At 49.7% G+C, this 27,411-nt stretch overlaps 1 protein-coding gene across 1 annotated transcript in view; it reads left to right on the top strand.

Annotated features, from left to right (window-relative positions):
- The first annotated feature begins 6,946 nt into the window (after positions 1 to 6,946).
- LOC138922950 (ras and Rab interactor 3-like) overlaps positions 6,947 to 27,411 on the top strand; it is a 68,803-nt gene continuing 48,338 nt past the window's right edge. The window contains exons 1-2 of the mRNA XM_070259408.1: positions 6,947 to 6,982; positions 8,032 to 8,436. Of these exons, the coding sequence (XP_070115509.1) occupies positions 6,947 to 6,982; positions 8,032 to 8,436 (441 nt within the window). The remainder of the gene's footprint in view (positions 6,983 to 8,031; positions 8,437 to 27,411) is intronic.

Below are 27,411 nucleotides of genomic sequence, written 5' to 3'. Positions count from 1 at the left end.
TTTGACACACTTGTGAAGGACGTACAATCCAATATCATGTGATCCCTTTTTGCTTCTGGAGGCAATATAGTCCTTGTCTACAAATTTTACTTAAGGCCATTTATGCTGTGACTTATAAATGAGCCCAGCTTCAGTGGGGACCCCCTCCAAAAAAGGACTCTAGGAGCTGTCCAAATTAAAATCAACAGGCCCTCCCACTAGAGCCCTCAGAGACTCTTGTGGGGAAGAGGCTTCGGCAACCTCCTCTCATGCTTCCTGGAGTCTCTGGAAAACCCAGCACATGCATAAGTTGTCTGTGGGTTCCTGATGCAAGAAGCCCGCCTCCTTGGCCCTGCATTCTGCCGTATTAGAGCAGCAATTACTGGCCACACACTGGCCTCTTCTGGAAACAGAATCTCTCCCAGACGCTGAGCCTCCATCCCCAGCTGCCTATTATCACTTTAGTCCTGGAAGTAGCATCCAACAAGTGCGGGAAGATGCGGCTGGCCCGGTGGCACAGCAGTTAAGTGCACACGTTCTGCTTCAGCAGCCCGGGGTTCGCCAGTTCGGATCCACGGTGCGGACATGGCCCTGCTTGGCACGCCATGCTGTGGTAGGGGTCCCACATATAAAGTGGAGGAAGATGGGCACGGATGTAAGCTCAGGGCCAACCTTCCTCAGCAAAAAGAGGAAGATTGGCGGCAGTTAGCTCAGGGCTAATGTTCCTCAAAAACAAAACAAAACAAAACAAAACCAAGTGCGAGAAGGTTACCAAGGCTTCCTTGCAATAGGATGGATCCAAACCTGGGCCCTGTGGCATGTGCGACCTGCCAGATGGGGTGCCCTCCCCTGTCCTCCCTCCATTGCCAAATATGATGGAGCTGCAGGATGTCACCTCTCCCACAGAACCTTTGGCTGCTTGGGAATTCTCTTGGGATCAAGCGAGTGAATATCAATGAAAGTTCATACACTCAAGGTTGTCGATGACCCCCTCTCCCTCCTGGTCTAGTGCCAACATTGTTTCCCAGGGAAGCATTTCTCTTCCTCCCTAAATGTCTCAGATATCACCAGGGTGTAAGACGATGTCAAGGCATCAGAGAGACAACTGTACTATGAGGCCTGAGATGAAGATTCAATATGAAGTGTTGCTTTGAAACCTGGTAAACGAAGAGGGCCTCAAATGGCCTACCTGCAAGTTTCCCTCCTCCACAGCTCCCAGAGACAAGATCCCCTCGCCAAACAACCCCTTCATCACAGGGAGCAGGCATGGGTGCTCCCCAAGTAGTGGTCTCAAGTTCCCTGCTCACCTGTGAAATTATTCAAATGAGCCAGTCCCACGTTCCTGTGGAAACCAGGGGACAGCGCACCTCTCCTGATACTACAAAGACTGTCCCCCACCCACTTGCGTATTTACTCTCTCCCCAAGCGCACTTTCCTATGTGGCTACACATGGTGTAGAGTGTCCTCGCATAGGCTGCCTGTGTAAATAAATAAGAAATTGCCATTGAACTCACGTGTTTAGTGTTCAGAAATCCCCATCAACCTAAGGTGCATAGGAATCCATCCCTCGCCATCTAGGTCAGGCAGAGGAAAATTAAAGACTTTCGGTGTGCACTGGATTGAAGGAGTTACCCTGCTACGATTAGGCTCGATGAGCTTGAAGTCCTTTGAGTCAGAACCTGTTTGGGGTCTGCAGAGAGTCGCGCGTGGCGGGAGGGTGGCCCACGTGTGGGTGAGGAGCAGGGAGGAAGGCTGCAGGGGCGAGGCCTTGGAGATTCTGCTCCAGTTTGGCCTGCAGGCAGTGGAGAACCCTGGATTCCTTTCAAGCAGGGAAGCGATGGGACCACACACAAACTCAGGTCCGGGTACCCGATTTCGCAGCCAAGCCAATCAGTGAGACGTCAGGGTTGCAGCAAGGAAAGAGGTTTATGATCAAGAGGCGGCCAGACAAGGAGGTGGGAGTAAAACTCAAACCCGCCTCCTCAAAGGGAAAACAAAACGTTGGGGCGTTTATCTGGGGTTCGGGGTAGGGGTGGGACCAGGAGAGCGCTGGGGGTGAAGCTTGAAGAGTCCTCTGCTCAGGTGCGACTGTCACTGGTATTTCTTCGTGGGTCACAAGTGCGAAGTCAGTGGGGTTCGACGTGTTGCACGCCGAGGATCTCTGTCCGTGACGCGGGAAGTGGGCGATCCGTCATTTCAGCTGGTCCAAGCCTCTGCACGATGTCCGCTCGGGCGGGGGCCGGGGGGGCGGGGGGGGGGCTGCCATTCAAGCTGCTCTCTGATCTGCCGTCTTCCTGTTGTTCTGCAAAACAACCTCAGAAACTTTGGTTACTTTCTTGCCCACGTCCAGCCCTGTGGGGGCCGGGCACCGTGGTGTCAGCAACGGCAGGGTTTTCCTCTTGGGTCACCCTCCCAACAGTGTGGAGGATGGATTCAAGCGGGGGGGGGGGGTGGTGTGCCAGGAGGCCAGCCGGCAAGATCAGTAAGGAGTCTACTGGGCTGGTTGCGTGCAAGAGACAGGAAGGCATGCGGCAGAGCAGCAGGGAAGGCAAACACGGGAAGGCGCTCGGCTCCCTTTGGGAGTCGGTAGGCTGTGAAGTGGGTGAGACAGAGAGCTCAAGCGTGGCCCTGAGGCCTCTCGCTCTGCTCTCGGGTGATGAGATGGGCAGAGGTTTTCTGAGGGGATGAAAGGAAGGTAAGAGGAGGGGGAGGGTTTTGTTGGAGGATACCGGGCTCCCTTTTGGACGTGTCGGTTTTGAGAAGCCTTTGGACATCCTGAGAGGTGCGTCCAGCAGACAGTTAGAGAAAGCAGCGTGGAGTCAGGGGCAGGGTGACGTCAGTCGTACGCACTCAGAAGCCCTGGGCATCCGGGGGGCGAGTCGAATCGTAGGAGAGCGCATGAGCTTGCTCTGAGACCCGAGGGGTTCCTGTTCCCTGAAGACCATGCCTTCGAGAACAGAACCCTTTGAGAAGTGGTCGGGAGGAGAAGCCGCAGAGGAAAGTGAGACAGAGGGGTCTGAGGTTAGGAAGGGCACCTGGGGAGGGGGCCATCCCCCAGAGAAAGAGGGTGGAGAGAACTTGCAGAGACTGAAGACGTGGGCAGCATTCCTCAGACACCACAGAGAGTTTAGGAAGACGAAGGAACCGAAGGGCGTGCCCTGGCCTCTTGCTAGGACGGGACGGCGACGAGATTTGGGGAGTCTTTCGAGGAGCCGGTGAGAGACGAGCCGATGACTGGATGGCTGACGAGGAGAGGAGTCGAGGTCTTTTGGCAGCAGCTTAGCCGTGAAAGGTAGAGAGAGAAGGCGGTGGTGGAGGAGCAGAAAGGAGAGGTGTGGATGCCGGGAGACACTTGGGTGTGCTCAGCGGCTTAAGGAAAGAGACGGGCCGAAGAGAAAGCAGCTGGCAAACTGAGGCAACGAGATCTTAGGGGGAGGCTGAGCAGATGGTTCCCAGGGCATCCCACGTGGAGCCGGGACCCTGGAACTGCCAAGCTGAATCCCTCTTCCTGGAAAACCCCAAAGGGAAAGGGGAGGGGTGGGTGGAGAGAAATAGAGGGACGTTCAAACGGGGGTGGGGGGGGGTGCGGGAAACGGAGAGTTCTTGACTAGCTGGCCTCTGATCTCTTCGGGTCCCGAACGGTATGAGGACGATCCCGCTTGAGGCAGGCGATGGAGATTTGGAGGGGCTGTTGAGGAAACGGGGCGGGGGGAGGGCGTTGACCACGGCCCTCTGATGGGCTTGGGGGCGGAAGCGGCTTCCATGCCCATCGCGAGGCGCCGGTTCAGTCAGTCGGTGTCCATCCGGACCACAGACCACAGACCCCTGCTTTGGAAAACAACAAGATGCAGTTCGTAAACCCTTGCAAAGATCTCTGAGGTCAGGTGACTGGCTTTGCAACCAAAAGCGAGTCAGGGAATAAGATCCTCCCGTGCTTAGGAGTTTTCTTTCCTGTCTGTCCCAGAGGCCGGAGAGCACCCGAGGGCGGTTTCCCAGGCAGTGGAAAGAGGAGGAGGACCAAGCCGAGCCGGGGAAACCAAGCTTTCTTCCTGAAGTTTGGATGCCTGCCCCTTGCACGTTGGTGCCCTTCCCCTTTCTTCCTACTGTCCCGGGAGTGGGCGCCCTCGCGCGCTTTCTGATTCTGCAGCACTAAGGCAAGTTAGGTTCCCGCTCCCCGAGGGAAAGCTCAATAAACGCCCCCCTCCCCCACCCCCGCCCTTCCCACCCCCCCACCCCCCACCCGCCCGCAACCCCCCCACCTCCCAGACCCAACCCCCACCCCCCGCCCCACGCCCCCCAGCTCCTCGGAGACGGTGACAGCGTGACAAACAGAATCGGAAGCGTCCTTGGCCCACAGCCTGCGATCCCACCCGTGCCAAGCCTGCTCTCCAGAGAAGTGACATCCGTCCGTCCGCTTTAAGCTGGGTGACTACCTGCAGCGACCCCCTTTTGAAAGCGTGAACCCTAGCTATTTCTTTGAAAGCTCGAGTAAAGCCGCAGAGAAACCTGTGACCTTTAGCACAAGGCCACTCCGTGCTAAGGAACCCGCAGCGGGGACCGGCTTTCCTGAAAGCGCCGTCGTCTCCTCTGCGGCTTGGGGAGCCTCTAGGGCTTGGACAGGCCTTGGAGCAGCCCGGCAGCACTCTTGGCGGGTGGCAGCAGCCAAGGTGTGCCCGTGGGCACGACGTCGGTCACGGCGTCTAAGAGAAGGTGCCCAGACCCTCCGGTTCCGGGGCCGGGTGGGTCGATGAGAGACACGGCTGGGGAGCAGGGATTCCCATCCGATCTTCTGGGGGTGGCTGCGAGGGCGGGTCTCAGAAGAGCTGGCACGTTCTTAGCCAGTCTCTGCCTGGCGGGTGCTTCGGGACGCTTCCTGGGCTGAGCGGGGAGCTGTCGTGGTGGAGAAGCTCCCTGAGACTCAGCTTCTAGAAAATTCACCAGAAGCTCCGAGAAGGAACTCTTGAGCTCGGATTGCTGGCTGGGTCTCCGAGGCGTGTCGGGGGCACTGCGGGATCCGAGCCGCCCGGTCACCCATCCGGTAAGGCCGCCCTGCTCTTCCTGCAGCAACTGCTCCATGGCCTCCCTTTCCACACCCAGGGTGCTTCCCATCCGTCGGAACGCTTCCCGGCGTTCGTGTCTGGCGCTTTGCAAGGCGTCCGTGAAGAGCTTTCTCAGGAGGGCCTTGTCTGCTTTTCCTTCCAGGGTGCTCACTAAGTCGGTCCACTTCTTTTGGACGTCCTCCAGCACTTCCTGTCGGGCCTCGTCTTGTCGCTGCAGTTCTCCGATCTGCTCCTCCTGCAGGCGCGAGGCGGCTTGCGCTCTCTCCAGCCGTCCCTGCAGCGACCTCAGCTTCCCTTCCAGACCGTCTGCCTTTTGCATCCATTCGGCCAGGACCACCTTCAGGTTGGCCAGGGCTCCGGCGTGCTGCTTCTCTGCTTCCCGGGAGGCGGACAGCTGGAGGGCAGTCTCCTCTTTCTGCTGGGTGACCGCAGTCAGTTGCTCCTGCAGGGACCCGAGCCGGGCAGCGGCCCGCTGGCTCGCCTTCTGCATGGCGTGGGAAGATGACAGGAGCCTCTCCTCTAGCGCCGTGACTTTCCTCCTGAGTTGAGCCGCTCTGTCTTCTGCCAGCCGCGCTGCCCGGAGATGCGCGTCTTCGCATTCTGAAGCCTGAGTCCGAGACCTCCCCAGCTCCTGGCCTAAGCGCGCTTCCTGGTCCCGCAAAAGGCGAACCTCCTCCCGCAGGGCGCAGTTTTCCACTCGTTCCTGTCTCAGCGCCAGCGCCGCCTCATCTCTCTCGCGCTGAAAGAGAATGCTCTTTTCCTGCATGGAGGTCACTGCATTGCGAAGCTGGCTTAATTCCCCAGCCCGGCCCTGTTCTTTTTCTCTCAGGAGGCACTCAAAAGCCAGAGCCGCCTTCTTCACGGAGACGCATTCGAATTCCTTCTCCCTCAGCGTCATAGAGAGGCGCATGTTCGTCTCTTGTAAGGCTTGGTTTTCGGTGTCCTTCTCCCTGGACCTTTCCAGCAGTTTTGCATTTTCCTGTTTGACTTGGCACGCATCCGCTTCCAGATGGACTATCCTCTCCTTCAGGTTTGTCACCGCCTGCCTCAAAAGTTCGTTTTCGCTCGCTTGGGTCGTGAGGTTTTCCCTCAGAGAAAGGAATTCCTCCCTCTGCGCCTCGATTAAGAGCTCTTTGTCCTCCAGCGTGTTCTGTAAAGCCTCTTGTTTCTCCTTGAGCCGCTGAATTTCGGAATCCGTCTGTGCGTGCCGTTCTCTCTCCAGTTCCGAGGTGGCGGCCATCGCCTCGGACAGTCTCTGAGTCTCCTCCTGGAGGCTTCTGATGGCTGCGTCTTTTTCCTCCGTGGCTCGCCTTAAGGCTTCCATCTCTGCTGGCGGCCCTTTCGAAGACTCGCCCAGCGCCTCGGACTTAATTGCCTCCTGAGAGCCGGCTGCCTCGCAAGTCCGCGACGATGCGGCGGGCGGCTGTGGTGACGTGAGGTCGGGTGGACCCAAGAGAACCTCCTCGGCATTGCAGAGCTGCTCTAGGCCGAGCTGCATCTGTGCCAGTCTCTTCCCCAAGAGCCGGAGTTGGGTCGCATCCCCTTGAGAACGGGGCAACGGGGCGGCAGGGTGCATCTGTCGCCGACACCTCTCCTCGCTGTCCACTAAGGCCCGTGCCTCGAGTGGTGGGAGTTCTTTCTGAAGTTGGGATGACTCCCGCTGCAGATTGTGCACCTCGCTCAGCACCAGCCGCTGCCACTCCTCCAGCACGTTGACCCGCTGCTTCAACGTGTCCCGTTCCCGGAGAAGCTCCTCCAACTGATTCGCGTCCACGCCCCGAACCTCATGGCCAGCGTCGGACGTTTGCCAGATGGTCAGTAAAGTCTGACATTTCTGGCTCAAGGCACCGATTTCAATGTCTTTGGCTCGGACGAGGCGTGATAAGTGCCGGATCGCTTCTCGAAACATGTCCTCCCCGCCGCCGTCAGAGCGAGGGCGCCGTGTCTGATTTTCGCCTCGCAGCTTCCCGAGCTCTGCTTCTTTGGCCACCAGCAGGTCCATCATTGCGTGATACGCCCTTTTCAGCTGGCTGTTTTCCCTCACCTTCTCGTCGAAAACGGCCAACACTCGTTCCCTTTCCAAAGCGTAGGCTTGCAGTTGCTGCTGGAGGCCCCCCGCATCCTGGACGGAGGCAGCCGAAGCTAGGCGAGCGGGAAGGCCCTGGCTCTCCCAGTCTTGCGGCTGGATCGTCTGAGTTCGTGGCCCGGTCTCATCTTCGTCCGGCTCATCAAGCCGCTCGGTCAGAGGCATCGTCTTTTCGGTCCCAAGTTTCAGTGCCTTCCTCTGCTTTTGCTCTTCAGTGGTCCTTGGAGGATGCTGGGTTTCCTCCTCCAGGTGACCTTCGATCCCTTCCAGTGGAGACACCTCAGATTCTAGTTGTGTCACGGCGTCGAGGGTGTTCGGGTCAACCACTGGAGCGGCTCGAGCCCGTTGTTGTCTCTGTGGCTCCAGTTCTTCCCTCAGGTGACTGCCTTCTTCTTGCAGGGAGGCGAGCCTCGTGTCTCCTTCCTCGAGGGTTTCCTGCAGAGTTGCGGTGTCTCTCCGAGCTGGAGTTGCCGGTCTCTCCTGCTCGGGTGGTCCGGTCGCCTGAATGGCTTCCGTCTCCTTTCTCCCCGAGTCGGGGAAGTCTGGCAGCTTTTGCGTCCCCTTCCTCAGCACACCTCTGGTGAAGTCAGAGAGGTGTGCGGGGAGGGAAGCCACACTGCCGCCCACTCGCCCCAGGGAATGGCCTAAGCCGGAGCCGAGGCCGAGGCGGCCAAACCAGGAGGCCATCGCTGCGGGTCACAGCACTGACCTGGTGCGCTCCGCGAAGAGCGTCCAGCCCAGTCGGACAGTCCCGCCAAGTGTCAGGGCCCCGGCGGCTGCGCGAGGCTAAGAGTCAAATCACAGCCAGGCGCTGCTAGGCGACGGCGGGCTGGCGGCCTGGGTGCGGGGCCTGGGCGGGGCCTGGGCGGGGCGCGGGCTCCAACCGTTGGGCTCGGGCTCCCGGAGGGGAGGGGCGGGGCTGCCCGCAACCGCGAGGCCTGCCGCCCGGCCCTCACCCATGGCCGCCTCCTGACCCGCGTGCCCCGCTCCACCCCCCGCACCCCCCACCGCCAGCCCCGTGGGCCTCCGCTCAAGCCCAGGGCTTCCCACCACGGCGGTGGGCCGCCCTCTCCCTCTGCTTCAGTGCGGCCCCCGGGGGGGAGGCGGCCCTCCTGCCCCCTGGGGCCGCCCGCCACGACCGCCGCGCTGAAGGCCGCCATCCCCACACCACCGCCACCTGTGCGCGTGGCAGCGCGTGTGGGCAGAAAGGACCCCAGGGCTCTGACTGCCGCCGAGCGCCTCCCACGCTCCCTCCTGTCCTGCGGCCCGGGGCTTTTCCCAGCCGGCTTGGAGAACACTCGGAAGGCCAAGGTAGGTGGGGACCCGCCTCCACCTGCAGAGTTCCGATGAGTGGGTTTGGACACACGTCGACCCCCTGCGCGGAAGCACGACCCTCCTGAGCACCCTGACCATTGCCATCCCCCACACAGTCGCCGGGGTCCTTGCCCCGCCGCCTCGCCCCCCTCGTCCTGCGGCCCTGCCTGGAGAAGCGGTCCCCGGGAGGAGTCTGGGGGCTCTCGGGCGCCACAGGCGGGGTGTGGCACACCGCGTGCACGCTGTGCGCCCGCTTCTGTCAGCGCGGGGCGGGCTCTGGTCGGGGAAGGGAGTCTTCCCCATGCGTCGAGCGGGCGGTGGAGCGGGGAAGGGACCCAGAGGTGCTCGTGGAGCGCGCGGCCCCCAGCCCCGCTGAGCCCGGCGGAACGTCGTCCCCGGGGCCCGACTCGGGGCCGGCGGCCAAGGCCCGGCTGCGCGCCGCGCCCTGGGCCTGCCGTGCGCTCCTGCCACGGCGCGGGGCGCGGGGCGCGGGGCGCGGGGGCGGCGCGGCTGGCCCCGCGGGCCTGGGGACCCGCCGCCGCAGAGACCAGAAAGTCCCGGTCAGCCTGCCCTGAGCTCCGCGTTTTTGTAGGTAATGTAAACAAAATTATTAGGAACAAGTAAAGTAAATGATGTAAGTAAGATAAAAGTTTTTAGCTGAACTTTTTAATAATAGTCATGTGTTATGGTATAAGTACTTAAAAATAACTTCAAAACCTCCTGGTAACTTGAAACCTTTGAGTTTTACTAAATTAAGTTAAATGCTAGAAATTTGTTGAGTATCTTGACCATTTCCAGATAAGATAAAATAGTAAAACATTAATTACTAAACATAGGTTTATCTACTTTCAGCTTCTGATTAAAAACAAAAAACCCAAAAGATGTTTCGGTCTATTAGTAAACATGTCTTGTGCCGCACTGAAAAATGTATGCTATAAGGAAATGTATGTTTTCAGTAAAAGAAGGTATAAGGAATGGAGATGCTTTAAGAAAGTAAATTGGTCCTAAAGTCAAAGTGGTTATGGGAAAGAGGAAAGAACAAACTCTGAATATGAGTAGGAAAGTCTCTGAAGGTTTGTGGAAAAGGAACCCCGAGAAAAGAAGTTTTCCGCCTAGCCAAGCTGGCAAAGATTGAAGGAATTTAATTAAGTCAGCGTTTCTAAGACCAAAAGTAAGCTGGTGCAAAATTGGAAACTTGGCTTTCTCACTGTTATAAGGATGAGGTTTTCTTGGGCTTCTAGTCTGCTCTTGATGAAGAGATTATGAAAGGCTTCTCTTTACATTTGATAGTCTGCCTAAAAGGCAAAAAAGGGATTTTATGTTTTCAAAATCATTTCCCGTGTTGCTTTTATCAGGTCTTTGATTGCGAGAGCTAAGGGTTTTCTTACGGCCATTTAACTTTCTCTATTTGTCTGAAAGTCTTTGTCACCATGGTCGAAGGCATAACTGAGTATTAGCTCACAGTGACCTATGATCCTATTTGACGAAGGGTTTTAAAACTGATTTGAGATTTTTTGATGAACTTCTGAAAATCAAATCCTAAATGAAGTCTTTTTCGACCTCTAGTTAACTTTGGGATTTTTCAGAGGATCCCTGCAACATCTTAAGGACTCGTTCTCTCTCCTTATAAAAAGAGGGACATGATACTAATTAGGCTTATTCAATAAGTTAAATTACATGGGAGGCATTTTCAAATAAGAAATAACATTTAGACTTCTTTATGTTGTATTTTCATAGGTATATAAATATTCTAGAAATTATGTGAAATTCCTACAAATCTGATATGTCCTGATATAATGTTATCAGTCATAACTCTAATTATTATCTTAAAATGTTGTATGTCACAGAAATGACCAAATTCCTTTCTCAACTGCTGTATAGTGAACCCTTTTTGAGTCCTTTCTCAGTTATAGTTACTCTGACAATGGCTCATAGAAAGGAAACTCGTCAGACTTAACTGGCTCTCTGTCATCAAAATTGAGGCCACCCTGCGAGGACTGAATCTGAGCGTCAGGAAAATGCCCTAGCTGACTTTCATGCAAAGGCAGCAACATCAGAATCTGTAGAGACTGGCATGTGTGGATGAAGTCCACTCTGTCTCTGCAAAGAATAGCCCCTCATTGCCTGACTTTTATTATCCTGACGTGTTCTTGTAACATGGCAACTGTCTGGTCCTGAATCAGAGGAATTAAAGAGTGTAAATAGTGGCTGTACATAAACAAACAGTCAGGGCTATGGGAAACCCCAAACAGCTGCTTGGTTCTGGCTCCCTGGCAAACCCCACTTTTGGGTTTTTGCATTCCTTTCCCCACCATAGTGCATTAAGCAAAACTCTATCCCTAGAGGCCTCACATCTGCTCCCCTTGGACCGTTTGAGCACTTGCAGCTGGATTTCATTCAGCTGACGCTTAATGTGGGTTAGCAGCATGTTCTGGAGTGGAAAGAAATCTGGGATCTTTGCAGCTCCTTCTGATCCGATCTTCCCGCGCCTTTTATGTACTTGACATATTGTGAAGTCCTAGAATATCAAACAGGGTATGTATAGGCAAGGGAAAACCCACTTTTACTGAGAAATAAATGAATCCTAAAAGGACGTGGTCATACAGCATCATTCTTATATGTGAAGGCAGCATGTGTCTCTAACCTGGAATTCCCTTTGTGGCTGCCGTTCCCACTGTGGGCATGGCAGACCCTTCAGGGACTGGACATTCGGGCACAGGGTCCTAGGATCAGTATGTGCACCTCACATTCCTGTCAGACTACAGATGATTTGAATACATCATTCTATTTATGTTTCTCACATATTGGTAGATGCCACAGTAATTAATCCACTGAAAATTCATTTAAAACTATTATTGCACTCTGTCTGCCTTGCGTGTTTGTGTGTGTGTATTTTCTCCAGCATAGATATTAAAAGCACAACAGGCCCACGGTCCCTTATCTAAAGTCGTTGGGGTCAGATGAGTTTCAGAATTCAGAATTTTTCAGATTTTGGAAAAGTAATAATGTGTACATGTCATTTTTATATAATGTCTCCAGCTGGGTCTGGGGCAGCAGCCCTTAGCCAAACGTGTTAGCATTTCTGTAGCAAAATATATGAATGTACCTCACACTGAATGGAATACATAGAGAAGATAAACAGCTTCATGTCACTTCAGCTCCAGTTTCGCTGCCTAGTGAGGTATAAAAAGAACTTGTCCTTTAGATTTCAAAATGCTGGATAAGGGATATGGACCCGTCTTACTTTCAGTAATGTTCCAATAGACAGAGCCTGTGAACTTTTTAGACTTTTAGTGCTGTTTCCCATACTCCAGGAACTTGGAAGCCACAATTACATTCTGTAAGCAGGGGTCACAGACTCCAGTGCCAGGGCAGGTAAAATTAAGAAGTGAAGTGGGCGGTTGGTTACAAGACAGTAGTGAGTGTGAGGACTCTGATGAGCTAGTGGGTCCGTGTCCATCTGCAGGAGCTGGCTGCTCCCAGCTCTAGCCACTTGTTGCCGTGGGGAATGTTCACACAGTGTAGCCACATCTTCCCATGTTCAGTGATCCCCCAGAATGCTGATTTCCACGCAAAGTTTCTTGACATTTAAATGCTGTCAACTAAAAAGAAAAATCCCCTGTGGAGGCCAAAGAAAACATATCTGCAAGCTTTCTCTGGCCTTGGGCTGCCTGCTTTGACCTCTGCTCTGGAGACTAATTCTCCCGATGTGAAAGGCTGGACAGTCGTGTTTAGGTAATGGGCTGCTTCTTGAGATGGGGACGGGACGTGTGTTTTATGGTGATTCATCCTACTTTGCATATAGGTTAGAAGTTTTTGAGTGTAAAAGACTTCACAGTAAAAAGAAAACATGAAAAAGTCAATAGACACTTTGCTTTAGAATTGCCTTATTTTCTAGCCAGTGGGAAGTTTTCTTTTTCACCTGTGAATCTGAAACTTTCAAGTTACTTATCTTGGAAAAGGGAATGAAAGCCCCAAGTTAAAAAGGAGCCTCTTTGTACAAAGTTTGAGTTGAGGGAGTTTAGACTGTAACATCCCTTCCTTTCCAGGGCCCTCGTGATGGGAAGTGATATTGCGTATCCACCCTTGTATTGGGACAGGGGAGTGTCCTTGGTCTCCTCTCTTGTCAGACCAGACCCCTAGGTGATGTCAGCCCCATAACAGCACCTCGTGGCTGATGGCTCCCAGTTTTCTGCCTCCAGTCCTGGCACTTCTTCATCCTTACATTGATCTCTGCCTTGGACGTCTCCCTTAAATGTTCTGCTATCATTGAACTCCTGAACTTCATCCTGAAATGGGCCTCCTTTCCCGGTATTCTCTAGTCTATATGTCAGCCACCTTTGGCCTGTTGCCTGTTCTATGAAAAAGGTTTACTGGTGCCCTGTCCAGCACTAAGCCGCACAATTGTGTAGTTGTCACGGGGACCGTGTGGCCCGCAGAGCCTATGCTATGTACTGTCTGGCCCTTTACAGAAAGAGTTGCCGACACTTGCCCTAGTGCATTGTGTGCCCCAGTGCCCACTAGTGCACTGAATGTCACCACACCTCCTGGGTCACCTGTCAGGCAAATAAATGTTCAGAACTGCACAGAAATTCTTCTAAGCACCTACCAGTTACCTGTCTACTGTCAGTGTGAACATTTGTAAATCAGCCAGCTTGGATTTCACGTGGTCATTGGATACTCGCAGATGCACAGGCTGGAGTTGCCGCTTGAACCCCTGCCCAGCTGTTCCTTGAGGAAATTCATCAAAGTGTTCTGCTCTGCTAGATCTGGTGAGGGCTAGCATAGAGGGAGCCGGGCACAGGCACGGGGTCTCTGAGATGTGCTTGGGGCTCAGGGAAGGCTTCTCTGACATGTGACACTTGGGCAATCTTGCTAACAGGCAGGTAGAGATGCGGGGCGATAGAGAATTCCAAGAGGGAAGAAAAATTCTTAGGGGAGACCTAACACACTGGCAGTTTTATCCTTTAACTTAACATTTTTTGTCTATGGATTGGAAAAACACAATATCTGATTCTTAGCAGCAGAAAAACTCTACCCAGCTTTTATTTTTAAGTTAGGTAGTGAATGGCTGTGTATAGATCCACATGTTCTCAAGTCCAGAGTGACTGTGGTGTTTAACTCAGAAGCCCCTGGATGCATTTCCATCCAATAGAAGGAGTAGGTTGGTTCTTCAAAGCTTTAAAAAACTTTAAAAGCAGCACACTCAACTTGTTTTGCTTAGCGTAAACTCATGGCCATCTTTCCCTAAAATGGACAGTTTCGTTGTAGGACGTTGAAAATCTCTTGAGGCATCATTTCCCACACCGTTACTTGTAAGTTCCTTAATTTTCATTATACTTTTTCATCTCCTCTTACAATCTTTTCAAAACTCTGACTGCTTTTGCATTTTTGGGCATGCTAGGATTCATAATACTCCCCAAACCACCACAAGATGGCAGGACACAAATATATGACCACCCATGACTGTGAAGAGCAACTGTTGGAGACAGGCAGCATTGATTGGCTTTGTTCTCATATGGGCAAGACCATCATTAGAAAGCTTCTGTGCCAGTTTGGGGGGATCACAGCTGGAGGACCACTGCAGTAGAATTTGGGGAGCCCTTCTATGCAGAAACCTGAGAAAATTGGTGCTTTAGGAAGACAAGTCTCGGGGAAGGTGGAGTGAGGATTGTGGAGGAAGAGAAAGAGGAGAAGGTGAAAGGAGACCAGTGAGGAAGCTCGTGCAACAGGGTAAGAGAGAGGACGACAGCCAGAGCGAAGACAATGGCACTGGAGACTCATTGGAAAAAGTATTTAACATCATACATAGTGTTGGGGACAAAGAAGAAAGAAAGAGACGAGTCGAGGAGATTCGGGTTATGGTTGGATGCTATTTACTGAAAAGGTAACAGTGGTTCTTCATTCTTCCATTGTTTTAAAACGCTTCTGTTTTTAAACTTATAGTTCCTATATCTACCTTTTTGCTGGCTTCCTCTTCCAATGACATGACTTTGTGTGTGTGTGTGTGTGTGTGTGTGTGTGTGAGTTTCAAGACCACCCTGTGTGAGTATCTGCGGATGTGTAAAGTGGTTTAAATCTGGGAGAGCTGCTGTCCTTCAGCTTTCCTTTTTCAGTTATTCTCTCCTATTTTCACATCAAAATGAATTTAGGTATCACTTCTTTTCTAGTTCTTAGAAAAATTCATTCATAATTTTGGTTGGTTTGGAGCTCATTCATCCAAATATTTATTGGGTTTGTGCTAGGGGCTAGGTCCTGAGGATACAAAAATAACTAAAACTCAGGCATTTATGGTTTAGTAAATCTGTGAACTAAGCCTTGGGGAGAATGGACATCTTTACAACATGACGCATCTCTTTATAGACACAAAGCTTTTATGTGGTTCGTAGGTTTTGTTGTTATTGTTGAGAATAGTGCCTAATTAGGTTAGCTGGTGAACATGGGTGATATTAATGTTTGTATATATTTATTTACTTTACAACGTATTTAACTCATATTGATAATTTTGTTACTTCTGTGAATTTCTATGTATATTATCTTGCTACGTTTTTATTTCTTCTTTTCCTATTATTTATTTCAGTGCCTTCTTTTTCATTCCTTCTTTAATTGGTTAGACTCTCCAAACAAATGTGTAGCATATATTTGTTTGTAGCAATATAGTATAAAGGGCATGTGATTGCCCCCCGATTGGGCATTCCAGAAAAGTGATGAGGAATGTGTAAGTCCTGCTGAAATGCAAATGTCTCATCTGAATGGTTCCCTATGCAAATCTACAGGCATTTTTTCCTCTCTTTTGGGCCACATCCCTTTTAGTATGCCTGATATTTGGACCTCACCCTGTGTCAGTCATAAGATTGGCAGGTGATCTTAAAGGCAGAATACTGAATTTCTTGTCATCCAACTCTACGGAGAAAATAGTGCAGTGGACTCAGATGAGGAAGGAATTGGAAGAGGAAGTTGAGAAATGGTGAGAGGAGTTTAAATGGTGCATATGTGGCAATATGTTCAGATAACTTCTAAAGAGGTGTTCAGAAGGTCACACGGCAGTGGACTTCTTTGGAGTCTTTGAATCTTAGAGCCATCTTTAGGAATAGAAACCTTGTTTCCCGCTGATTTAGATGGAGCTCTGACAACCCTCTCCCCAGAAACAATCATCTACAATCAGAAATTGGCATATCATTTCACGGACTTCCTAGACATCCTCAAGCCCACGGACAAGAACCCGAGGGTCAAAGAAAACCCATTTACGTGTGTGGGATCTCAAGAAGCCTACTCGTTATCAGAGATGCTTAGCTACAGTCCCTATGCTGGGAACTGGTCTCTAGAGATATGCTGTTTATGGACGTGTACGTCCCACGTCTCTGTGTGTGTTGTCCTCTAGCCTCCAAAACACACACTTGAGGTCAATATGAGAGCCTTCCCCCAAAACGCAGAAAAGCGATGGACCGCATATACTGCGGTATTCCCCTAAGATTAGTACCATATAGCCTAGGTGTGTAGTAGGCTATACCATCTAGGTTTGTGTAAGTGCACTCTATGATGTTCACATAACGACGAAATAACCTAAAGACACATTTCTCAGAATGTGTGCCTGTCATTAAGCGACGCATGACAATATATAGTGAGATCGTAGTGAGAAGATGGATCCTACATGACCACTAAAGAGAGCACACTAAGGAGATTCCGGGTCATTCAACCACTGTAATGTACAAATACAGAGAGCACACCACCGTGCATTTGCTCTGGAGCCTCCGATGCTGTCTGCACACAGTAGCTGACTATGCCGCAGTCAAACCAAGAGCTCAGGTGAAGCCAGCAGTGTCACCTGAGCTGTATCTCTTGGGCAGAAAGATCAGAAGGTACACGGGCCCTACAAACATTTGGGATCATATCTAAGAAATCTGAATTTAGTTGCCAGCTGGGGCCGCTGCTGGGAAAGGACAGCTTCCATCACCTGGACATCTTGAGAACTCCTGATCTGGTGGGAATTAGAGTTCAGGCAAAACTCCATTTATCAGGGGTGACTGGGGCATCATCGCAGACTGACAATCTAAGGAATGTGTCCAGCCTCACTCATCAGGCTGTCCTGATTCCTTAGAGCTTTAAATGACATCTCCTTCCTCTCGGATCAAAGCCGAAGTCCCTTGCATCGCACACTAGGCTTGGCAAGAGCTGGCTCCTTCTCCTTGTTCACTAGGTTCCAGCCGTACCAGCCTCCTTTCCATTTCTTGAAAACGTCAGGACCCTTCCTGCCTCCAGGCCTTTGCACACTCTGTGCCCTCTGCCAGGGGCTCAGAACGGCTTTGGCTAACCTAACTCCTCTTCGCCCTTCAGATAGCAACTCAGATGTCACTTCTTCTGGGAAATGTCTCCACACACCTAAAGGAAAAGTTTTCTTTAAGAAAAGTTTTCTTGTTAGTACCTATCGCTTGTCTCCACAGCAGTGAAGTATCTTTATCGGTGTCGTCCTCTTGCCTGTTTATGATCTGCCTCCACCGCTAGCCTGTAATCTCTAAGAGGGAAGCAGCTGTCCAGGATGCTTCCTCTGCTGTGGTATCCCTACTGTTACACACAGTACTCGGAATACAAAAGTACTCAACAAATATTTGCAAAATGTCTGAATGAACCTTCAGAACACGCTTGCTCACGTTAAAACTAATCATCGATGAAACTGGAGCAGCTCAGTCCAACTCCACCCATTGCTGGCCCATAGCCAGGGCTCAATGAATATTTGTTGACCAACTGGCCAGTGTGGAAGGAAGTAATGGGAGATGTTGTCCAGACAGGCTTATTGCCCTTGGTATCTCCTTTCCAGTCCACCTCCTCAGCCGCAAGCATCCCATAAACATCTGCATCCTATGGTCCTCTGGGATGCTCTGCAAATTCCGCCTCCAGGACACACCAGCTTTGTTTGGCTTTCTCCATGTTGCTGATTATCTACTTTAGTTCCCTTTCCTTCTCCTTGTATGCTTGGAGGACCTGACGATTCCATTGCTCTGTTCCTTCGCTCTGCACTCTGCCACTGGAAACAAGTCCGCCATCCTCTGGGACTCTGATGTCAGTTCTTTTCTCTGTGTTCTGAAGCCCTGGACTAGTCCCGTTTTCTTGCTCGACTGGTCTTTAGAGACCACAGTCCAGACCAGAGAGTTCAAACATCGCTCACAGGAGGGGAAGTCAGATGGTCATCATCTGCTGTGATTCCTATTGCTATTTTGGACATTTAAGTGGTCATCAATTAACTTATAAAACCAGAAAACAGACTGGCCTGCTTTATAAGTGTGCATCCAGGCAGAGCACTAAAGCCAGGCCTCTTCACCTGGCCAGATGGGCTTTTTGTGGATGGGTTACTTTGGCCATTGGCCGCTGCAGGCATTGGCCGGTTATCATCCTCCAAGCGGCCAAGTGTGGTGTTGGCTTCATTTCCCGACAGGGTCTTGGCTGTGTGAAGAATTGTGAAGTGCCAGGGAAACCAATGGTCGTGGCTTCCTGGGACCCGGGAAAGAGTTAGGGCTCCTGCCCCCATCACCTCTCGGCACTTCCTCCTGGGCACGCGGGCTACTGTGCAGGCACGGTGGCTTCAGGCATATGCAACCCCCACTCCCAGGCATTAGCTGCAAGCACCTCTTTGTTTTCAAAAAGCACATTCCTATTTCTCCAGTTTGGACAAAATACACAGAAGAACCTGATGTGACCTTCTAGGGCAACGGGCTTCAACCTTCACTGCATATTAGAACCGGCCGAGAAGACTGAAAAATTCCGGAGCTCAGCCCCATTTAGGCCAATGAAAAGCGTCTCCAGGCCTCAGTGTCTGGACGGCTCCTCAAGTGATTCCAGTGCCCACCAAGGTGGAGCCCCGCTGACCCAGGCAGCGCCTCTCCCAGTCGCTTGTGCATAAGAATTGTCCACGGGATGCATTACAACACAGCTTCTGAAGCCCCAGCCCCAGAATGTGGAGTCAGTGTTTCTAGGGCTGGGCCTGAGAGGAGGCGTTGTTAACGAGCCCCAGGTGATGCTGCTGCTGCCTGTCCACGGACCACACACTGAGCAGCTCTGTTCCAGAGCTTTGCTACTCAGTGCGCAGTCCGTGGAGCAGGAGCCCGGGCATCACCCAGGAACTCATTAGAAATTAAAAATCTTGAGCTGTCTCAGACCTGTTACATCAACATCCGTGTTTTAAAAAGGGCTCTAGGAAATCTAGTTGCACAGCAAGGATCGAAAAGCGTTAACACGTAGGGTGCAGACGTGCAGCCCCTGGGCCAAAGTTAGCTGGCAGATGTATACCACCTGGCTTGCACAGTATTTTTTAAAATTTGGAATTAATTTACACTTTAAAATTGGGATTTCTGACTTCTCTTGAAAAACTGGAAGATCTAGCAATACTGGGCGTCCGTTCTCACGTGGTGACAACTGGAGACAGAATGGACGTGCTCCAAGCTGCTGCAGAATGACTTCGTTCACTAAGGGTGTCTGCAGGGCCTCTGCTGGCCCTGACATCTGCAGCTCCTGGTTCATGCCCTCCCCTCCCCGGCCCCTCCCCAGCCGGATGACTGCTCCCAAGCATTTTTTCTTGAGCCCACCTACTTTATCTCTCTGTACTTCCCTCTATTCATCTGTAAAATGGGTCGATAGCACCTATTCAGGCTTCTGATCTGGATGAAATGGAGATGGAGGTCACGCTTTAAGGTCCATACCTCTGTTTTACACACGAGTTGTTCCTATACCCAGAGTTGCCCCAAGCAAGATCCCTGGACCAGCAGCACTAACATCAGTGGGGAACCTGTTAGAAATACAAACTTTCAGGCCCCACTCTAGACCCAAACGCTTGATGAATTACCAGGCATTTCAGGAGAGAGTGGAATTCTGCGTGGATTTCACCAGGATCAAAATCCCATCATGAACTCCATAATTATGTGGAGAAAGTGCAACCAACATCCATGGGTGACTGATGTTTTGCAGGTGAGAGAGACCAAGGGAAAAGGCTAGTGTGTGTGGGATGGAGCCTCCACAGCTTGCTTCCTCCGGCAGCCCGACACCTCCCAGCTGCGGGCTCACCTCTGCGCCCATCCTGAGCCAATGAGCTGGGCTGAGACTTGGTGTCTGGATAACCCACCCTGAGCCTGGGCATTCACAGGCTCATAAGACAGACTGCTGCTACTTTCACCACATCAGCCCAATCCACATAAAGCGTCTTCTGCCTCAGTTTCCCTAGCAGGCATTTGAGATCTGAATGGACAGATCCACAGCCAATGCCATTGCCATCTTCCTGTGCTGACTTTGGGTACTGCCTGCTGCCTGGGCTCCCCTGATCTCACCCTCTCCATTGGATTGTGCTCCTCAGGTCACGCTATTTCCTCAGCGGAGCCTGAAACTGCCACCCCCGTTGAGACACTGTACATTTGGGACTGGGCCAGCTCTAGAGTGAGGTCAGTTTCCTTGACCCCTGCCTCTCTCCCTGTCTACACTGGCTGAATTCCTGGTGTCCCAAGATGCCTATGGCCAGAGCCTGCCCAAGCAATAGCAGAGAACTGGGGACATATGGCCTTTGGAAGGGAAACTGTGATGTGACCACACACTATTCTTATGGTAAGAGACGTGGCTGCACAGAAAGTTCACACCAAGATCTTCTTTTTCTTGGTCGGGAGCAGAACGTGCATAGAAACAGCAGTGAAAGCGAGGCTGGGAGAGAAAATGTTTTCCTAAAGGTGACGATAGATCCCTGTTGGGCTGGATTGCAGAAGGATTCCTCAGGAACTGTTGCTCTGGCAGTTTTTAAAGAGTGAGTCAGCAAGAATGACTCTGCCTTCTGGGACTCATTAGGTTTAATACTGATGAAAACAGGGTTGGACTATGTAATTTTTCAGAATTACTTCTAAGCAGAGGTGTCAGGCAATAATGATATTAATAATAATAGCAGGATCATCTTTTGAGTGACAGACACTCTTCTAGGTTGTTTCTATACATTCTCAGGGCTCAGCGAACTTCTGCCATAAAGGGCCAGAGAGTAAATATTTTAGGTTTTGTGGGCTACATGGTCTCAGTTGTAACGACTCAAGTCTGCCCTCGAGACACAAAAGCAGCCACAGATGATAAGTAAACAGATGTACGTGCCTGTGTTCCAATAAAACTTTATTTATAAAAACAGATTTGGCACACGAGCTGTATTTGCTAACTCCTGCATTATCTATTGACCCCATGATACTGTGAAGTAGGTACTTTTACTGTTCCCCATTTTACAGATAAAGGAACTGAGTCTCAGAGAGATGAGGTAATTCACATGAGATCCCAGAGCAAAAAGTGGTTTCCAACTCAGTATTCCAACTCAGGATTTCCTACACTATCATGGCTGGGTGAACACTTTCATGCCCAGAGGAGTTTCATCATTCTGGCTCCTCATGTCCCAAGTTCAGTTCTTCAATTATTTCACAATTATCGGGCAGCCTCGACACAACTCTCATGGTCTATCATTTCATTTAACTATCAGGATGGCTGCAGGAGGTGGTTCCCGTTTCCCTATTTCGAGCCTGTGGTCCCCAGAGGATAAGGCAGGATTGTCAAGGTCCACCCTAAGAGAGCAGCTGAGCTTGGAGTCAGACTCGGGGCTGTCTGAGCCTAAGTTCAGTGATCTTCCCTCCAGACCTGGTGCCTCCAGATTTTTAAAATCTTTCACAGTTTTTGAATTATCAAGTTGTACATGCCTTTTGTGCAGGAATTGGAGTGATCATAAAGTTAATGACAAAAAATCACTCATGATCCACCACCCCAAAAATAACCTTTGCTACTAATCTGATGCTTTTTCTCTATCTTGATCCATGCTCATTCTCCCACACGATGACATACTAAATGAAATAGTTCATATAATTGTTACTTATCTCATAAGATTGGGGGCATTTTCTTATGTTATAAAATTTTAAGAAAATCACCTTTTTAATGAGCACATATTTTTTCATCATTGGATATAAGAATTTTTTAACAATTTAGATACTTTCTATTTTTCTTATCATAAATGCTTTGATAACATTCTTGTACATAAGAGTATGAATCTCTGATTATTTCCCCAAGATAAATTCATAAAAGGAGAATTATTGTTTCAAAGCGTGTTATATTTTAAAAGTTCTTTATACATTATTGCAGATTGGATTTTTTAGAAATTTGTACTCATTTAGCATCCCATCCGTAGGTCAGATATACCTAACCCCAAATCAACAATTTTTTTAAATTAGATAATTTTGTGGGCTAACCTATTACAGTTCTAGTTTGATTTTTATTAAGTAATGAGGCGTTGGGGTTTCTTATTGATTTGTCAGAGTTCTTTATATATTAAGGACTTGTTTTTCTGGCAAATATTACTCCCAGGTTTTTATTCGCTTTTGAAATAAAAATAAACTCATCTCTATTAACTTGTCACCTTATTCACTGCAAACCATACTCAGATCATTAGCATTGAACACATTCAGCAGTAAGAGGAGGAGCAACGACAAAGGCTTCTTCTGTGAGCAGAATTTGTCAGGTGGCTGGGAACCACAAGCAGAGGCTTAGCCGCAACCCCCGTCTCTCTGGTACAGACCGCAGACTTGCCGGGCTGTGCTTCCACACGTGTGACTCCAGGGTAGGAATCAGCCAGGACAGGAGGCAGCTCAGAGACACAGAGAGGACCTTTGAGGCTCATTATGAGCACTGAGCAAGGAGCTGCTTTTGTTCTAAGAACAGCCGCAAGGCACTGAGCACCTCGCCATTCTTTCAAATAAGGACAAGGAGGAGAAGAACAATGTCATGAAAACCTCTTTTAGAAGACTATGAAGTTGAAGGCTGGCGAGAACTTCATTTTCATACTCTTGGGTGAAGGGAGAGAAAAAAATGCTTTCAGGCCTGCCGTTTTCTCCCCTCAATCCTCAAGATTACTTTGAGGAAAAATAATCCTTCATGTCCGGTACATCCCTTCTTTGGGAACAATAATATTTCACTTTATGTTAGATTGGGCTAGGGTGGCATTTCCAATCTTAGCACTAATGACATTTGGGGCTAGATAATTATTTGTTCCTGGAAATGAAAGAATGAATAAGTGAGTGATCCAATAGTTTGTACTTAAATATTTGAAGAATTGTGATATGAGAATTCACCTTTTGTCCCCTTTGTCGGGGCGTACAGCTGAATTAATTACAGGGAGAAAGATACTGGGACCCGTGTGAGGAGTCTCTGCCATAATGACAACTAGGCAACAACGGAATGGTCTCGCTCCAGGATGAATAAGCTCGTGCTCACTGGAGGCAGTCCAGGAGAGGCTGGATTGTTCTCAGGCAGCATGCTGTGCAAGACACTCACACAAAAGATGGGGAGTTCAAAGTTCAAGGGCATTTTCTATCCCTGAGAATCTATAAATCTGTGTTTCCTGCCATCTTTCTTTTTTAATATTTCACATTCAGGTATTATTTCCGCTACAGGAACTTATTTCTTTTAAAACAGAAGACAAACTTTTCTAGAGTGCTCAAAAATCGTCACACACACTGCAAAAACTGGCTTTTTGGGAGCTCCACAGAGAAAACATGCTTGAAGAAGTAGAGTGAGGGATTTTCTGCAAAAAGTGAGTCTATTTCCAGTAGCCGAGGACGGGAAGATTTTCACGGTCCCTCTCAGATACCGTGGGGTTGACAATGGGCAATGGAGCCGGTTCAGTAGGGGGAAGGGCGCAGCAAGTGTGTGTTTGGGGATACTGCCCTCCTAGACAGCGTCCACAATCAGTGCCGCAGATCTTTGTTGACGTTCCAAGCCTACCCCGAACTGAGGTCTCGCTTCCTGGAGCCCTGCATCTTCTGAAGGGCTGGCTCCTTTTCCTCTTCCCTCCAGAAGCCATGGTGACCAGAAGGCATGGCTTAGCAGGAGCTATGTTTCAGCAAAGGACATGTGTCAGCAGAAGATGTAAGTCAGCAGGACCCATGGATGAGCAGGAGCAGAGGTTCAGAAAGAACCGTGGATCTCTAGAAACCATGAGTCAGCACGAGCCATGAGTCAGCAGAGGCCACAGGTCAAAAGGAGACAGGTTTCAGCAGGAGCTTTTGTTCATCAGGAGCCAGGGGTCCGTAGAACTACTGTCAGCAGGAACCATCCATCAGCCAGAGACAGTCAGCAGTTGGTGGTGAGGTAGAGGACACACAGGAAGAGGGCAGCACCAGACTCTGAGGTGGCTGATGCCATAAGCAGAAGCTACAGGGTACCAAGAAGCTGAGCAGAGAGCATTTAGTAACAATAGGATCAATAAAATGTAGAGAGTAAGTCAGTCACCGTTGTGACGAGGTGGGGAGCAATGTGTTTCAGAGGGGGGCAGCATAGCCTAGTGTCTGTAGGAGCATGGAATCCTGGATGAGCTGAGCTTAAACAACATTCTAGTCTCTGTGAGAACTGGCAGCTTGGCAATTGAGGTTCTTGTCTTTCCTAATTTCCCAGGTATCCTTAGCATAAACCCCTATTACTAAGTATGTCTTTAGGTTGGATGCTAAAAAGGGGAATTCTTGAGACAAAGTATAAAGGGTTATTTTTTTAAGGTTCTTACTATATATTGCTAAACGACTTTTCAAGGATTTGTATAAATTTGCTCTCTCCCACCTTCTAATTAAAATACTTGTAAAAATGTATTCCAAAAGGTATGAAATTTTAAGGCAGGCTGAAAGCTGTTAGTATAGCTACGTATCAGGAGAAATTTCAAGTACAAAAAGTTCAGGTAGATGCTTGACGTAGAGCGAGAGGGCAAAGGAGACTGATATTTGCCATTGTGACTGTGCCTCTCTACCCTGTGAGTCAGAACTCTTTGGAGTTTCAAGGGAAAGAATCCAATTCAATTAAGACTGGCTTAATTCAATAAAATAATTTCTAAGGGCTTGTAGCTTGCACATGTAGACAGTAGTGGGGTAGATTTCAGGTGCAGCTGGATCCAGGAGCTTGACGATGTCAATTACAACAAACACATCAACTCTTTATGATCTGCCCCAGCTCTGATGGTTGAAAGCCCTGATTGGCCAGGTCAGGCCCCTGTCATGTGCTCACTCTTGGAGCCAGATAGATGTTGAGGGAATTCCTGACCCCCCATCCCACTCCAAGCTACATGACTTGGAAGAGATGGTTTTTAAATGGAGATCAAATAGGCGAATCAAAACAGATGACCACAGGCCCGTCTTATGGACATGGGGTCTTCAGGACACCCTTCAACTGGGGAGAAGCTGCATTTGAAAATGTTCAGAATGACTTGAACCTTCCCATCAGTTATTTCCATTTCATGTACCTTCTAGAATCTAGGCTATCATTTTCAATGTTACAATGTTACAGGCTGGGGAAGGAGGGGATGTACTTGCCTGTTACATCCAAGATGTGGAGTCCACAGAGATAACAGCCTGTGCCTGGAACAGCCATAGAACAATGCGGGGAAACTTCTTTGAAGCGTCATTTTAAATAACAGCATAATAGTCTGTTGCTTTTTAAAGATTTTATTTTTCCTTTTTTCTCCCCAAAGCCCCCCGGTTCACAGTCGTGTATTTTTAGTTGTGGGTCCTTCTAGTTGTGGCATGTGGGATGCCGGCTCAGCATGGCCTGATGAGCGGTGCCATGTCCGCGCCCAGGACTCAAACTGACAAAACCCCGGGCCACCGAAGCAGAGTGTGCGAACTTAACCTCTCGGCCACGGGGCCGGCCCCATTCCTTTTGTAACTTAATAAGAATGTTTGCCTCCTTTATGTATTCAACTACATAAGTCTAACATTGTTTTACCAAATGATTAAGCAATTATCTGCAAATTATTCTCCCCACAAACGTGAAATGCCACTTTTATCCGATTCTAAACTTCTATATCATTATCTTTGATCTAATTCTAGACTCTCCAGTCTGTTCCATTGATCTGTGTATTCCTATGTCACCGGTTTGCTGTTGTAGAATACACAGCAGTATCTATTCAAAGCTCCTTCCCCCTCATTTTCCCCTCAAAATTCTCCTCTCTGTTTCTGGCATAACATTCGCACAGATGACAATTAGGAACTTGTCATCAAGGTCCAGAAAGTCCTATTGGGATTAAGATCGGAGAGGATGAAGACTTTCCATCCAGGATTTGGATATCTATTTTTTATTTATTCAAGTTTTTGCACACCTGTCAGGAAAATTTTATAACCTCATCTCATTAAAAAACAAAGAAAAAACTATTCTTCTGAAGCTCAGGTCATTCAACTCTGACTGCCTATTCTTTGCATATCCCTTTCATCGGATGACATTCTAGACTTTGCCTGGTTATTTATTTAGTCCTTGGCACACATTTCTCCTCTCCGTCCCAGCCCCGTCGTCATCCGGGCTGGTTTCACCGGCCATGCCATGCATCTCAGGCCTGGGACTCCCTCATCTCCAGTAACCTGACCCTCCAGCTCAGCCATCCGCTGACCAAAGCAGCCTCCAGCTGGTCATCACGCTCACACTCTTCCACTCTAAGTTACTAATTCAAGCACACAAACCTCCTAAGCTTCCAATTCACTGCCTCAAATATTTTTATTACTATGCTCTTTCACTTCTTAGGTACCACCAGTTGAGCCCTCAGGGCCCATTCAAGAGAAAGAAATCACACAACTTATTTGAACAGAAACAATTTAATACTAAAAAGTGTTAACTGGTATTGAGAAAGGAACAGGCAAAATTCTAACCTTAAGGGAGGGAGCAACTGCAGGAAGCAGCTAGTACCACTAGAAAGGGGAAAACAAAGGGAAGAAGTTGGGCGCGTTGAACCATGGAAGCTTGGAGGAGGGCCCATGGGCCCAGGGCCCAGATCTCAGAGGAGGGGCACTGCCGGCTGCTGCGGCTGCCCTGGAGAGGGTGCCATGAAGCTGGTTCTGAGAGGCTGGAAGAGCTGCAAACTGGACTCAACTGCAGCTTCCAGAAGGAAGCGTCACTGACAACACGGTGAAGCATTGCAAGGGGGATGGTCGCAGCAACAACGGGCACACGGGAATGAGCAAGTCCCTTCTCCCACCTTCAGCCTTGCAATCATCCTCTAGTGTTCTCTGTCTCTCTCTCTCCCTCTCTCTCTCTCTATTGGGACAGTCTAATAAGAAACCGGCTGGCCATGCAGAAATGTCATTTTCAGATTACCAGTCCCAGCTCCAGGTGAGTTTGAAGCTGGGACAAGAACTTAATAATGAACCAACTCTTTGACTTTCTTTCCGTCCATCATCCCGGCCTGCCTTCACTTGCTTGTCTGTCCGGCCTGGATTAACCGTCCAGCACTTCAGTTTACTCTCTGGCTGGTATCATAAACTCATTAGCTTCCAGAGAGCAGACTGGAATCACCGATCACCAGCCCATCACTGCCCGACATCTTACCACATTTCTCCAGGCAGCTCGTTTCCCCACACTCTGCAGACTGCTTTAAATCTCCACTCTTCTCAAACTTCCACCTCCCCTTTTTTCTTTTGCTAGCTTCTGCCTCAAAGATAGAAACGTCTTCTCAACTTTCTGCTAACAAGCCAATAACTGCACCCACCCCCACCCATCCTGTCTCCTCTCTCAGAAAGGTGGTGTTCCTCTGTGTGAGGCCATCACCTGCTCCTCTTTACTGCATCCCATTTGCTTCTTCCTGGGAATTTGAAGATTCACCTTTCCCCACTCGATTCTGTATCTTTGCTCTCTCCCTGTTTACCAGGTCCTTGCCTTTGGAGTTTCATAAATTTTAACTTTAGTCACTAATTTTTGAACAAATTACACTCAGCAAAATGGTAAAGCCACTTTAGAAAATAACTCGGGAGTTGTTGTAAAAATAAACATACAATTATCATATAATTCAGCAACCCCACTCCTGGGTCTTTACCCAAGACAAAGGGGAGCATGTACACACAAAACTCTGCGTGTGAATGTTGATTGCAGCTCTCTCTTCACAATCGTCAAAAACTGGAAATGATACAAGTGCCCTTTGGTGAATGCATAAAAAAAGTGGTACGTCCATACGGGGGGATA

The sequence above is a fragment of the Equus caballus genome, unplaced genomic scaffold (assembly GCF_041296265.1).
Source record: "Equus caballus isolate H_3958 breed thoroughbred unplaced genomic scaffold, TB-T2T haplotype2-0000437, whole genome shotgun sequence".
Taxonomy (NCBI): Eukaryota; Metazoa; Chordata; class Mammalia; order Perissodactyla; family Equidae; genus Equus; species Equus caballus.
This window is presented reverse-complemented; position numbering and strand designations above follow the sequence as displayed.